At 23.7% G+C, this 16,656-nt stretch overlaps 1 protein-coding gene across 2 annotated transcripts; it reads right to left on the bottom strand.

Annotated features, from left to right (window-relative positions):
* Positions 1–1,897: 1,897 nt before the first annotated feature.
* LOC129619283 (solute carrier family 25 member 16-like) lies at positions 1,898–14,705 on the bottom strand. Of its 2 annotated transcripts, none has more exons than XM_055534462.1 (5): positions 3,967–4,039; positions 3,527–3,753; positions 3,256–3,450; positions 2,869–3,167; positions 1,898–2,265 (listed from the first exon to the last, which is right to left on the bottom strand). In XM_055534462.1, exons 1-5 carry the CDS (start codon positions 3,989–3,991, stop codon positions 2,088–2,090), a joined length of 924 nt encoding a protein of 307 aa, XP_055390437.1. In that variant the 5' UTR covers positions 3,992–4,039; the 3' UTR covers positions 1,898–2,087. The 2 variants fall into 2 exon arrangements, with proteins under 2 accessions (XP_055390437.1, XP_055390435.1); XM_055534460.1 differs by lacking the exon at positions 3,967–4,039 and adding an exon at positions 14,123–14,705 and having other exon boundaries at positions 1,900–2,265.
* Positions 14,706–16,656: the final 1,951 nt, after the last annotated feature.

Here is a 16,656-nt window from a genome sequence, read left to right on the forward strand (position 1 = left end):
AGTTCAAAACAAGCCAATAAAAATCAAAGGAGAACACTATTGGATGGCGTCAATTTTTGAAGTTTGACATTTAACTTCGAAACATTTTCGAAATTGAATTGTCATATAATTAAACCGTTATTTACTATTTCTTCTAAATTAAAATAAGAAACTTTAAATTAGACTTTTAACGGATAAAATTATTAAAACAAAAGAAAAGCAAATTCTAGCACAAAAAAGGAACGTAACGTTCAATAGCTACCTAAACAAATTTACAAAGGTTAATATGCACGGGTATATAGTGTTATGAAAAATTTTTAAAGTCGTTTCACAACCGATCTTTTTAAACTTTTTTCTAGAAACATTATAAAATATTAAGTATTACTGATTTAACATTATACTGATTTGTATAACAAAAATAATATTTTGAAAAAATTTGAACGGAAAACTCAACATACATACATATTAGATAAATTTATAATGGAAAAAAAGAACTTATTACTCCTTATAAAAATATCTTCCTCATGACGTCAGATTGATTTAAAATGGCGACTGTTATCAATTATTCAACATATCAACAGTTGACATATCTAACATAGACTGGCATTATAAAAAAAATATTTTTCGCCCGAAATTGAAAAACAAGTAAGCGTCTACTTTAGATTCTCCTAGAATACTTTATCGGCAAAAAGAATTTTTTTATGCTCAAAAATTTTGGATTTTTATAATAAGAGAGAGAGGTACTTACGCAATGTATTTTTTTAAAGAATTTATTCTAGTGGTTTCACTTCAAAATTACAACTAATTTACTAAACAATGAGTTGCCAAATTCGCTTGAGTTTCAAAGAGTTTAAGTTTCGATAGATAGGAAATTTAATTAAAGAGAACGCAAAAGGTAGAATCTAATTCTGTCACTGCTCTATCTATCAACTTAATAAGTCTATGATATTGGGCATATTATAAAAATATTATTATTTTTGTTGACAATCACTTCGGTTTCTTTTTTCATTTTTTTCAATTTCAAAATTTTTTGAACAAAAAAATCTAAAAATATAACAGCAATGTGGACTTGTGCGGCAAAAAATCTTCGGATTTAGACAGGCTTAAATTATTTAATAATGGGTGTATTATTTAAGGTACTGCTAAAATAAATAAGCTATAAAATATTTTATCAAAAAATAATTTGTATATATATATTTGATTACTTTTTATAAATACATAATTGGATTTAAAATAGAGATTTCATTATTTAACATGTCAATCATTTTAATATGTTTAATTTTTAAATTTCTTATAAATTTTATCTAACCAGCACCAGAAAATGATCATTAAAATTAATAATTTAGTTAGATTATGGAAAATTTCATTTAAATAAATAAATTCAAATCTTATACTACATAATAAAAACAATTCTATTTTACAAACTATTGACTTATAACATAATATTGTAAAGTAGATAATTTAATAAATATTAAATTATCTACTACTACTTAGAGGTCAGCTACAGTAGAGCTAGACTAGGTACAACTGCTCTAGTCGCGTACAGCTCTTGCTAGAATAAGGGAGAATAAGAATAGTTTCTCCTCTACACATAATATTTATTATAACATATTTTTTTATTGATGATAAACACAATATATCTTTATAGTAATAATACAATTTCGATGTCTTATTACATTCAAGTTTTATTACTTTTCTTAATTTTATAAAATAAAATCGTTATTAAATTTATTGTACGTTCAGGTAATTTAGTTATCATTACACACCTTTCTTTTATTAATATTATATTCATAAATAACATCAGAATCTACTGCGTTATATAATAACTATATTAAAATTCGCTATTTATTTTATAATCAAAAATTATTAAAATCATTAATTATTTTTAAATTTTTTACAGTAATTTTAATTATCTAATTTTTAATAGAATTTTATATAGATATTACAATAAAAAAAACATTCTAATTTTTACATAATCGGTGTTCGAATAATTATTGTGAACCACAAATCGAAGGTTTGTTTTTTATTTTAAAATCTAAAAAACTATTTAACTAATTGATTTTTTTCTTTATTTATCTCCTAACAACTTATAAGTTTTTAAAAAATGTTTATTTTAAACTTATACCAGTATCCATTTGAAGATACTGTTTAAGTAGTTCGTACGTTGAAAATGATACTGCTACCATTGGCATTGCACGTAAATAATTAATTGACATTCCACGATAAAGTCCCTTTATAATACCATTTTCATTGTAAATCAGTCGTAGAGTTGTAACCATACCCAAACTAAAAATATATTTAAAAATTTAATGGATTATAATTAATAAAAAAATAATTAGTGGGATGAATTTAAAATTAAATAGTGATAAATCGTATATTTTTGAACAAAACTCTTATTAATTTATATTTTAATAATTAAATATTGTGTTTAAAATTTTTCAATAAATGAAAACGCTGTATAAAAATTATTAATTATAAAAACTGCTGGTATCATGCATTAAATTTTTACATTAAAAATATTACAGCTTTCATAATAAAGTTATACAATAAATAAAGCAACGTTTATAATATGTGATTTAGTCAAAATAAATGAATACAAAAGCTACACATAACGAATGAGAATTTATAAAATAATTGAAATCAAATGTAATACTTACTGTCTTAAAATTCATAAGAAAATATTTTATTTTTAAAGACCCAATGCAACCATTAGAAACAGTTATTTATATATAATATATATAAATATATATACAAAAGAAAAAGTTAAAGAAATAGTTATATATTAAAATTATTATTAATACAATAATAATAAAAAATTCTTTACTTATACACCAATTATTTCTATAATAATTTTACAACATTAAATTTTTTTTAGAATAAAAATCATACCCAAACTTTGACGTCTCTGGTGTCATCATTGCCAATTGCATTCTTCTTCTAGTTACATCTAATGGATATGAGAAACTTTGTGCAATAGCACCAGCAACTGCACCACAAAATAATTTTGCTGGTACTTTTAAAACTAAACCTCCAGTATTTCGTTCGCATTTCTTACATGTTACATGTGAAGCATATTTCATTAAAAAATATTTTAACATTTCAAATGAATAAAATGAGAAACCAGCATATGGTGCCATACCTATTAAAGTTGGTACAAACCCACGATATAAAGCACGAATTCCACCTTCCTTAAAATTAATTAAAAAAAAAGAAATCATAATTAGAATAAATTTAAAGAAAGATTTAGTCTTTAATTATACACGGGTGTATCCTTACATGTTTTAAGATTTCTAAAGCTGTATGAGCAATTCCTGTATATCTATGTTCTCCTTTAACTTGAAAAGCTAGTCTCGCCCTAATTGTATCTAATGGATATGTTAATGCAACAGCGGTAATACCAGCTGCAGCTCCAGCTATAAATTTATCTGCATGTTGTATTAATTTTGTATGTGGAAGTAAAACAACCAAATTCTGTAAAAATATATATATAAAAAATTTTACTTTTAAAATTACATTTAAAATAAAAATATTAAAAATATTAACTTACGGCTTTGTATATTTCAAATGCAGTAAATTGTGTTGCAGCATATGGAAATATTCTAACCATTTGGGCTCCATTTCCTTTATATAAAGCTAAAAACGATTCTTTATGTACAATATGGCGTAAACCTCTGACTACACCCAAATGTTTATAATGATTTGAATGAGCTTGTAATAAAATTTTTATACGATCAAGCGGGGCAACAGCTGTTTTAGAACACATCCCAGCTATACCTATAAAATAGAAATTATGTATTTAAGAATTAACAAATTTTTATGATTTCAATTTAAATTTTAACAAGTTTGTTCTGATTTGCAGAAATATTGAATATTGACGAGATTGTAAAAATTCAACCGAATAAGTAGAACAAAAAAAATTATGGGTATGACCAAGATTCTGACACTTACTTATAAAAATTAAATGTTTCAAATAAAGACATTACTAACATTGTTTGCAATTTATAGGCATCATAGCAGTACGTTCATGTGAAGTACAAAAATGAGAACTAGCCTACATTATATAAATTTTTCAATCTGAAAAAGCGCAAAAACAAAATTTTTTTTACTATGTTAATGTCACCTAAAAAAAATTTTATCACATTTAAATATTATTGAAGAACAAAGTATTAAATATTCCAAAGGTAAACAATTTATTTTAACTCTTCTTAGTATTTGGCTGTGTATTATGGCAGTAAAGAGATTATAATTATAAATCGCCTAAAACATAATGTCAATTACAAGTGTCATAATGTAGAAATATACAAAAAAAAAGTTATTTTTATTAAATTTTAAGTAATTTTATGCATAACAATCAACTTAATGAAGGTCTTTGTATAATTGCGCTCACCCATACTTCATATATCTTCTTAATTATACAAAACGACATGAGAGTAATTTAAATTAGTTTTATAATTAAAATAATAAAACAGTTTTATATCTTAGTTTTTGAATCCGATGCTCAAATTAAATTTAAAAAAAAGTTAATTTTTATATTTTACTTGAAAATGTTACAATATTAGCAAGACAGTTTCGATAACAACGTTCGTGCAAATTATGTTTGTCATTTTACTCTCTATTTGCTATATTTCGCTACAGTAGGTGATATACAGTAGAGTCTCTCTAATTAAATTTTTGTTCTAGTAGGTACACACCTTTGTAATTTGGTTTAAATTTAAAAATTAAATATTTTTAAACTTCTAAAATATTTATTTTTATATAAATTAATTTAAAATTTTAATTATTTTAATTATTTTTGCCCCTCTTTGCCTTTTTTGCCAGATAAAAGTGAAGCTTTCCAAATACTTTTTAAGAGAAATTTTTTCTCATCAAATATATTTCAAAAACTTTTATTTTTTAAGCAATTGATTAACAAAAATAAATAAAATATTTTTTTCGTTAAACAATTTTAAAAATTATTAATTGAGATATAATTAATTTTACCATACACACAAAAGTACTAGCAATTTTTTTTTTCTCACGTGTGTTTAATGAGGTATACTTGCTAATTAAATTTTAATTTTAATTTGTAATTTGACATTTTCATGTTAGTAAATGTAAATAAATATTTATAAGAATATTTTACTTCTAAAATTGCAATTTACTACAATAAATGCGTATATTCCCATTTTTACTCACCGGGTGAGAGAAGAAACAGAACAATAACGTTATAAGTTTTTGAGTGAGAATATTTTTTGGCGTTATGTCCATGTATCAACTCAATGACAAGTTAACTTTATATTTCAAAATATTTATGTAAGTACTTACATATATAAAAACTACTTATAACTAACTATGAAATATAATATAGATTATACTATGGTTACGATTTCGAAATTTCGAATAAAATTTATAATCTAGTTATGTAGTATCTTTGGTATAATCACTTTATTATTATCTTCATAAATAAAATTTTTGAAGTATAGATTATCATGTGAAAGTTTGTTAATTCATTTACTTATTTCTTAATAACAGTTTGATAACAATAACTAATTAAGTACTTGCATTATAAAGCTTATATTATTTATTTGTTTATTGTATGCAATATCAGTTTTCAGAAACAAATAAATGTAATACTTATTTTATTTCCTATTTACATACGTCTCTTTACATTTTAAAATAAGTATTTGAAAAATGAAAGGATAAGTACATATTGTAGTATTTAATTTCTAAAATTTTCTAAAAATATAATTATATGTACTTAGTTTATTATTTAAGCAGACGATGTTACCCTGCTGGTTGAATCACATAGTGACATGTAGGTAAAAATTAATTTCAGTCTTGAAAGAAAAACCGAAAGCAGCTGGGTTACAAGTTAGCATACTGAAAAAAAAGTCAGTTAAAATAAATATATCAAGAATGACACAAGGTTTAAGTATCTCAGGTGTTTCAACTAACCGATGGAGGAGTTAAATTGAATATAATTAACATAATTAGATTGCCTTTAACAACGTTTGCAAAAAGTCACCTCATCTGGCCAGAAACACAAAAATTAGAATATTCACCACTTGTATTAAGTCAGTACTATACTATATGGCAGTGAAACCTGACACGCAAATTTGAAAAGCATTCTTGAACAATTGGCAACAATTACCCGTGGGCACTAACCAACAGAGAAACCAGTAAATACACAAATAAGAAAAAACTTGCTAAACTCATCAGGATCGATTGCACAGCATGTAATCTCAAATGGAACTAACAGATTAGGTTATGTAGGTGCTTTATGCTTTCAAAGGTTTAGTATTAATCAAGTTAGTGTAAGAAATATTAATGAAATTGAAATTTTATAACAATCATTATTTTCTAAAAATCGAATACGTTTCATTTGATTCAATTTTTTGCTCATAACTTACGTTCTCTTATAATTCAAATATAGACGACACTCGATCGTGATTTCATAAGAATTAAATATCACTAAATTTTAAATAAAATATTAAAATCAATTAGGTACATTACATAGACCATATTTAGCTGAAAATGAATTATTCAATAACAATGGAACTTGAACATACTTGGATTGACAATGAATTTAGTTTTAAATCATAAAATCATAAATTTGAAATTTATTCAATATCTCGAGCTTAAAAATCTTGAATTTAGAAAATCTATACGGAATTTTCTATTTACTTTACCACAATACCTAATAGCAATTAGAGCGATTAACCATTAAAACTAGGCAAAACTTGCACAATTGTATTCCCATTGTTCATAGATTCAGTATTAATGACAAAAATTTTATCATACAGTCACACATACATATATGTACGTAGATCTTTGAAAAGATATTGATATTAAGTAATAATGTAACAAGAGCAAACAATTTACATTTGTGTTCATATTACAATATTGTTTCTATAACATTGAGTGAGTATGTAATGTGTGTACATTTAAAAAAAAAATTTTGTTGAATGGTTATTATTACAAAAAAAGTTTTTTTTTCTCTATTGAATAAAATGTCGACAATATCTACATAATAATAAGAATCGTATGTACATATATAACGTATGTATGTATTCATATAGCGCTTTACATTATATTGAATAAATATCATTTATTATTCAAAAAAAGACAAAGGAAACAAATAGTTTTGTATTGTAAATAATTTTTTTTTTCGCAAAATTATTAAGATCATTAAGGTTCATTGCATAAATAAAATTTTAAAGTTGCAAATAAGTGAATATAATTTGAAGAAAAATTTGAAAAAAATTATACAGGCAGTATTTCGTATATTGGGAAAATTGAAAAGGGTTATGGTTCATATTAAAATTCCAAAAGTTGTTGAAAAGAAAATGTAAATTATTAAGTCATCATGTACATCTCAAATCCTTATTATATTTGCAACAATATATTAAATGTCTGTAGCGAATAAATGCGTCAAACCCTTATTCTGAAAAGGAAGGAAAATAATATTTTTACGGTCATCAATATTATAAAATTTTCATTGGAAACATTTAAAAACATGAAGAAAAAAAATCGAAATTGATATTAAAGTTTTAGTAATTCTTACTATGTTGAGGGTTTATGGAATGACAAATATCCTAGAAATGGTAGAGTACACTTTGAAACAACCTACATAGGTTATCTTTACTATAAATCAAAAGTTGAATAAATAATTTTATAAAGTAGATAATTTAAAAAAAAATAAAACCAACTTCTTCAGTAAAAAATTTCATTTCAACATACTACGAGTACATAAACTGAAAATTATTCTTTGAATTCATTTATGCAATAATAAAATTTTTAAAAATTCCACTTTTAATTTCAGTGAATTCAATCGCACACTTGATTAACTAGAACTGTAATATGATATGAATAAGTATATATACCTATGTATATTACTATTACACAATATAATCAATAAAAATCGTACATACATATAAAACATACATATATGCACATATAAATTTACATTCTAAGAAAATACCGGATGAATCCAAAAAACCAAAATAAACAATACTAAAAATATTTTATAAACACACAAGTAAATAATTGTACTTACAGTTATTTTTTTAATCTATAATATTTTATAATTATATTTTATTTCGAATCTAATCATAAATTTCTTATTCAAACTAATTCGCTTAGATATAATTAAGATTTAAGTGGAAAAACAAAAATAGTATTATACAATAAATTTTTTTAATAAGTACATGAACTTAATGAATGAAGTGTGCTATGCACTTGAAGATTTTGAAGAGCAATGTCCGGCGAGCAATTACACCAAAAAAAAAAATAAAACGAATCATTAAAACGTTTAATGTTTGAAAATTTTTGTTATTCTATTCTAAATAATTTTTATGGTGTTAATGGCCCTTATTTTAGATATACATACATATATGGAGATATAATCACATATGTGTATATACGTAAGTGACGTAGTCGCGTCACTAACGTGATAAAAAAAAAATTATTTCGTCACGTCACCTGAAATATGCCTTTCTGGTAGTCGTGTATGTAGAGGCTAGAAAAATTTTTTTTTAAACTAGGTAGCATTGACAGCTGACGCGATGTCACAAAAAATTTTGTTTATATGTGCATACATATATGTATGTAAACGAAATTTAATAATTATTTTCTAATTATCCCATGCAAATTCCGAGTAGGTATAAAATTAACTTATATGTAACTACTAACTTCTCTAATTTTTTTAAATTTTATTCATTTATTTAATTAAAAGCATGACCTACCGAAAGCAAACAATGACATTTGCTGTCACGTTAACATTAGTACCACTTTAACTGTTGCATCTACGATTTCTATAGAACTTGTGCATACAATACGAGTACAACTTAGAGATGATGGTATTAAATCATGTGATATTTGCATGCGATACGATTACCGGAATATAGATGTTGAGACCTTCAATACGGTAAATCAAAAAAAAATTTTCTATTTCAATATTTTAGAAATAATAAGTACTTATGTATGTAAGTAAATAGTCTATTATATTTAACCCATATACAAGATAGCAAAATATTTCCTATATTATTTCTCTTATCAATAAAATTATTAAAATTTTGATTTAAAAAACTTGATTCAAAGTGAGTAATAATTATTACTTAAGTGACCTATTAATACATTTTAAGAGATTAATTTTTAAACTCTTATAGAGTTCATCTAATACAAAATAGTGTGTATGTAAAAATCATGAACTAAAATTTATTCACTTATTTAACATCTCTCTCAGTATACTATAATAATTACAATCGGATGAAAATTACAAATTACAAACTATATTTATAAAAAAAAAAAGTAAAAATTAAATTGCTTGGACTAGACATTGTAAAAATTTTGAACTTATACATACGACAAATTTGGTATAAAACCTAAATAAGTATGTACCTATGTATGTGCCTATATATGTATTGAATAAATTTTGAACAGATATAAACTTATAGGTACATAAATGCTTACAAACATATATATTAAAATATTAAAATTATTAAAACAAATATGTATTTTTAAACTTCACCTATAGTAAACAAAAACCTTACACATTACATAACATTGAAAAACAAAATATGTATATGTGTGTACATGAAACTTGTTTAATTAAAAAGCAAAAAAACTTGTAAAGTACCTAGGTATACAAGTACGTATACTATTCATAAATAATGTTAAAAATTTATAACGACCCACTAAAATATTTAACGATACCAACACAAAAATTTTTACCACAAATTGGTCATTTTTGATTCGATCGTATAATTAATACATACATACATACATACATATGTATACCAATATTTTATTGCAATTACTTGAGTACCTACAGTGAATATGTACTTATATACGGTTATAGTAACTGTTTACTTATTATTTTTGAAAGTAAAAGTAATCTAAAATATTTATTAATGGTTTGACAAATCAACTTTAGAGCATCTTAGTATCTAATTTTACACATGTCAGTTTATAGTTTACACTGAAATACGTATATTTTATCGAAATCTTTTTATTACGAAAACTACTATTAAATGAACGAAAAATTTTTTATTTGTATTTGGTTTTAACACCCCTCTATATTAAGATGTTTCTGTATTGCGACCAAAATTTTATGAAAAATGGGGTACTCTTTTGTACATTTAATAAATGATAGCCTGAATTAATAAGAATTGAATTGTACTGTACATTTATATTAAATAGCCGTAATAATAATTACGGTTAGTTTTTCATTTGTGTACTTATATGTTATTTAATGTTATATTAATATAATCTACTTTTGTGTATAACAAAACTCATTCAGGAGAAATTCTGTCTTTTAAACACTTTTCGTTCGATTCAAAATAGGGAAAAAATTTTCAAAATAAAGCGCAAGTTCAAATGTATTCAACTCGACAAACAAGAAAATATTCAAATTCTAAAAAAACTATTTCTTAAATTATCATACAAATGTTACAAACAATTCAAAAAATTTATAATACCCCATGATGACAGTTATTGATCAATCACAATATTTCACAAGTGTGATGTAACAAAAAAAAATGTGTTTTTCCTGAAAAACCTTACATCAAAAACATTTATCTTTCTAAAAGAAAAGCAGAAACAAAAAAAAAAACCAATACAATGCGGTCTGACGTGTTGTAAAAGTGAAAACGTTATGTGTAATTTATGTACATATCTCAATATTTTCATATGCAGCAAGATAGGCACATACATATACAAACTTCCTTATGAATAAAAGAGCAATGTCACAGTAAACTTGTTTCGACTCTTACAACGTTGTAACTAAAAATAATAATAGGTATTTCTTGAAAATGGCTCGTACATACATATGTATACATATGTACTCGTATATACATTTGTACGTACATACAAACTTAATGGATTAAAAGCAAGATACAAATATAAATTACAATATACTTTTCATTAAAAAAGTTCATGGAATGGGAAAAAACGTACATATAAAAAAAAAAACATTTTGAAAAACTTTCACTCAAAAATTTGTCTTTTTTTCCTCTACTTTATTATTGAATAACGTAACCACACCGTAAAACAATTTGTATAATTACAATATTACAATCATACATACAAGCATATATTTTTTAAATGCACTTCTTCATTATTTAATTGTGAATGAATGTACGTATGTATTTATGTATGTTACTTTATTTTATTAAAAAAAATATAATTATAATTTTTAAGGCATACCCACATAAACAAATATATACATACATATGTACGTCAATATTTCTGTTCAAAAATTTAATATTACGTGATCTTCAAGTTAAAGCTGAATTTCTTATTTCCCGTACATTTATGCATGTATACGGTGCTAGCACAACGGATAGCAATGTTTAGTTTAATGCTAGTGAGCCTATATAATAATTGTATATTCGGTATATTTAATATTTCAATACAAACAGTGAACACAATTAATAGAATAAATAAACAGTTGAAATGAGTAATTTTATTCAGTTAAAAGAGCACGTGGAGAATTGAATTTTTAAATTTATATTAAAGTTACCAATTTTAAAAATTAAAGAAGAGGACTAAATTATATTCGAAATTATTATTAATTTTAGCATTTTTAGCATTTTTAACAAAAACGTGTCAAATGCAATGTAATAAAAAATCAACTCAGATTAAAAACGACGAACCAATAAACAATCAAGAGGGAAATATTTGTTCGACAAGAAATATTTCTACTTAAAAGGAAAATCAAAACAAATCTGCCATTTATCAGTAATATAAAATAATTGAATAATATTAAATAAAATCTACTTCAAAGAGTAATTAACTTTTAGATGCAAAAGTTTACAATAAAATACGGCGTTAAATATAAAACAGAGACGGTTACCCCAATTTATATACATAATGTAAGTATAAAAAAATGGATAGATTAATAAAAAAATTTTATATACGCGGCTACGCTAAGCAATATTTTGAACAATACATACTTAATAAGTAATGTCAGTATTGTGCATTTATTTCTTTTGTGTTTTAAAAAATAATTTTGTTTTTTGTATTCAGAGATGCAGAACCATGTTATATGAAGTAGGCACCTAAATACATATCTAAAATGTGCACATGATAAAATTTCATAACACGGTTATGAAACGTTTTATAAGATAAAAAAAAAAATTAACTTTTTTAAACCTTTAATTATTTTTAATTTACGTAAAGTATAACCTATACGTATTTAATCAAATTTTCTATAAAACAAATTTTTGGCTCCCTTATCATTAATAAAATTAATTGTTTTCTAACAGAAATTAAAAGATTTGGTCATCTTAACCTTATAATAACAAAATTTTTAGTAATTAATTGGAATCATTAATATATTTAAGGATTGTTTATCGTTAATTTCCAAAATACGTTCTATTGTGCAATAAAAAGGAGAGGCATGGGTAGGTATTTGTTGCTCTATGTAAATGTTAACAATGTAATAATATCTAAACATATTAACAAATTAGTAATCTCAAAGATTTTATTATATATGTATACCCATATAAGTGTACAAAACGACTCAGATGGAATCTTTCAACTAAGAATAGCTGTTTTCATATAATTAATAAAATTATTAATTAGAATAATGAAGTAATACTTAACGATTTTATTATAATTAACGGTTACGGTTACCTAGTCAAGCAAAACAAATCGTAAATAAAGGAAATAAGAAGAATGTTGTAGGAAATATGTGATGTAAAATGCAATAAATAATGAAAATATAAGAAAAATACAATAATATGGAAAATAAATCTATAATATTAATAAATAAACTCAAAAATAAAAATTATTTAAGTCAATAAAAATCGAATATACTTATTATTAACCAACACATTTTCTAAATTGTTGAATAACCCTGAAATTCAATTAATTTTTAATAAGAAATTTTCTCTATTTTTATCTTTTGAAAATTTTCTTTCTCTCTTCCATTATTCCCCAAATCAGCTGTTTTACATATCACATCACATTCACATAAATTTAGATTTTCTAATATTTTTAATTATTTTTTTTTATTGTTATTTTAAAAAGCTAACATTTTTTCACGTAATCGAAGAAAATTTAATAATTGGATTTTTTTCATAATATATATATGTACGTACATATTATGTTATAATTATTATGAGACCACAATAATAATAATAATAACTATTGTAGTGTAATATTTGGCTTGCCAATCGACTACGATTAATTTTCATTGTATGAAATTATCGCAAATGGTATGAATTTATGTCAGATGCACTCATATCATGTCTAAAATAATGTTGCATGCATTTTAATGGAAATTTATTAGTTTTGAATAATTATACCTAAGCTATCCAATACCAAATGACCTTAATTAGAATGTGAAAAGTGAAGTATTGATAGATAGTTACTTATATTTTTTGATTAATAATCTAGATGGTTTGGTACCTGATTACATATGTATATTTTAAAAATTGCAATGAATGCAGAAAATGCATATATAAATATGTATGTATGCACATATTCTTAGATAAACAGTAGAATTAAAAATTTTTCGTCACCTGTTTCTCAAACAAACAGAACACAATGGAAAAATTATAATTACTAAGTAATGTATGCATGTTGAATTGTGTTGTCTTTAAAAAAAATTTTTATTCAAATTTCAATTTTTTAATCGTTCTTAAAAAAAAAAAATTAAATTAATGAATAATTAATCTATACATCAGAATAAGTCGAAACATGCGGGCACACATATCATACATTCTTATCATACATCCTTATTATATATATATGTATATGGAAAGAAAGTAATAACTAAGCACAATTTTACTGAATAACAATTAATTGTATTAAGTAGATGCCTACTTTTTATCTTTTTATCTTTATTTTATTTTGTGCAGAATTTCAACAGGTTGTAAACCCAGAAATATTGTATGTATACTTACGTATTTACATAAACTACATAACATATATATGTATGTACATATATATAGGAATTTTCGTTGTGCATTGAACAATAATATACTGATAAGAATAGTGCATTTAGAATTTGATTCATATTGGAAAATCAATACTAAATGGAATTTGTTTATACCTAGGCAGATGGGTAAAATTCCACCTTGTATTATCCATACATATATACATACATATATGAACGTAATATATTAAATACATTAATGTTATGTACAAAAGAACTTACCACCGGCTAAAAGATTTTTCATAACAAATTCATAATTTTTTGATGTGGTTGATTCAGTTTTTAGAGCCATTCCAATTTAGTATCTTAAAATTCCCAGATTATTAAATTCAAAATTTAAAAAATCTGGCGTATATCCATGCAAATTTTATATATTTTTCAAAAAATATTTTTTTACTTTGTTATTTTCAAAACACTATTCTTTAAAAAACAACAAAAAAAACTCAATTAACTTTCTATAAATTCACAATTTGTTTAATTTTATTTTATTTGTTTGATAAAGCCCAATTTTTAAATGAAGAAATTACCAGCATTATACCATATTTAATAATTAAAGAAAACTATAGAATAAATTTATGAAAAAATTCCTTAATAATCAAAATAAAAAAAAATGCAAAACTATTAACAATTTTAATTTTATGACGTCTGTATAACAACAATATTTTTGATTTAACCGACCGCTTCTTGTGTATTCCTCAAATTAAAATACTTTATTTGATAATTGCTGAATAGCAACTAAAAACCTAAATGAAACTAAAAGATTGAATAAGCTTTTGCCGTAGCAGTAGTACACAACACAAATATAGTGTAATAATAGTATGTATATTCAATATTCTTTGCTCTACTCGAACTCGATGAATATACGATGCGATGACACAAAAATTTTGCACAAAATTAAAAAAGAAGGAGAAAATCAACATCAATAAGAAATAGAGTTGTCTTATAACATTAAACACAAGTATTTTTACTCCATAATTCGTAATACCTTACATTTTACATTATATACACTTTCGTTTGTTTTCGCATTGATTTAAACAATCAAATGATTGCTATTCTTAAATGGTATTAATACTCCAAAACTTATTTAAGTTGACCGCATTCCAGCCGAACTAACTTCATTGAAAATAGCAATAACTTAAATTTTTTTTGTATTGATTGGGTTATATAAAAAATTTATAATTTTTAGAGAGTTGTTGAATCAATTACAAATTTCAAAAAAATATGTTAAATTAACTTTTTGAGAATTTGAAAATATGCCGCTGCATTTTTTTTTAAATTTGCCTTTGTTCCTAAACTGCTGAAAAAAATTTTCCATCTAGGCGTTTACCAAAGTAAGTTATTTAATTTATTTCTCGTAAGATGTAATGGAAGCTGTCAAAAGAATTTGAAATGTTATACATTCACAAATGTTTTAATGTATAAAATTATATGTCTTGACAGTTCACTTAACAAAAAAATAAATAAAAGTGTTTCTGTCAGCCGTGATTATTATGCACAGACATATTAAATTAATAATTTATCTTTCCTTTTCTTCCAATTGAATTTTCTATGGAAGGAATATGGTTTTGACAATTAAATAAGTAAAAATTTGACCGCACAACACATTCTTTAAAAGAATACTATAAATTATGAATAAAATTTGAAACTGAAATAAAAGTGTTATTGTTTGGTGAAAGTTTGAATAAAAATAAACTTTTTTGTTGCAATTAATTACCTAACTCATCACCATAATACAAAATGCTTCCTACCTTGTTGGTACACAACAAAGACACAAAATTTTTTAGAGGTGAAAAGCATATACATTATGTCTTTTGACATTATTTAGTTTGACAAATACAAAAGTTTTCGTGGTCAATCTCAACGGAAGCGATATTGTCGGCGCGGCAGATCGAAAGAAAATATTTTTTTTTGCCGCAAATTTAAAATGTTTAATGTCATTTAATTCAAATCTTTTAGGTTATTTTTTGTACGTAAAATATACAAAAATTTAAGTGCTCATTTTACAAATTTATATAAATTAGCACCTTAATTTGAGACTTCTTGTCCGCTATATTATATTTTGTGTTATATTACATGTTCAAGAAAAAGCAAACTCGATAACTTTAAATATAAAAAAAATATATAAACTCTTTTTTAACCCGTGTGTGCGCAATGTAACTGGGGTTTATCAAAATTTGATTTTAATACATATGTGTTAATTGAAAACTATTAAGAGCTCGAATTTACCACACCATAGTTTTTTTTTTTAAGATTTAAATTAATGTATGTAGTTTAAGATTTAAATTAATAATTTTCCCCTAAAAACTTTTCTTTAAGTTGTGAATATAATTCTTGTGTTATTTCCAGTATAAAACTAAAATAATTTGCGAATTCTTCGGTTTCTATTAGAAAATCGGCGGAAATTAATGCCGCGATCACACAGATAAATATTGAGGTCTGCAATATTTTGAGCTTTAAATTTTAAAATTGATTTTATTCAAAAAATTACAAAAATTACGAAAATTATCGATCACATAAATTTCTAAACATAAAATTCCTTACTGACACCATCAAAAACGGATGGAGTTTTTTTAGAGGTTTTGAAATACGATTAGGTATTATTTATTATTCAGCGCTTAGCTTTGCAGATGAAAAATATAAAAAATAAAAATTTTCCCAGAATTTTCTTAAATTTTTTTATTTTATTTTTTTTTTTTTTAAATTTAAATTTTGTTTTTTTCTTTTTAATTTTTTTTCCCTCGATGAAAATTAACAAT

Source organism: Condylostylus longicornis, unplaced genomic scaffold (assembly GCF_029603195.1).
Source record: "Condylostylus longicornis isolate FDR11 unplaced genomic scaffold, ASM2960319v2 ptg000011l, whole genome shotgun sequence".
NCBI lineage: Eukaryota > Metazoa > Arthropoda > Insecta > Diptera > Dolichopodidae > Condylostylus > Condylostylus longicornis.

Excerpts from the sequence above, each read along its gene's own strand:
- LOC129619283 (XM_055534460.1), bottom strand. The coding sequence starts at position 14,192 with ATGGCTCTAAAAACTGAATCAACCACATCAAAAAATTATGAATTTGTT. Across the intron at positions 3,168-3,255 it reads CTTTAGAAATCTTAAAACAT|GAAGGTGGAATTCGTGCTTT; the intron begins GTAAGGATACAC and ends ATTAATTTTAAG. Across the intron at positions 2,266-2,868 it reads CCAGAGACGTCAAAGTTTGG|TTTGGGTATGGTTACAACTC; the intron begins GTATGATTTTTA and ends ATATATTTTTAG.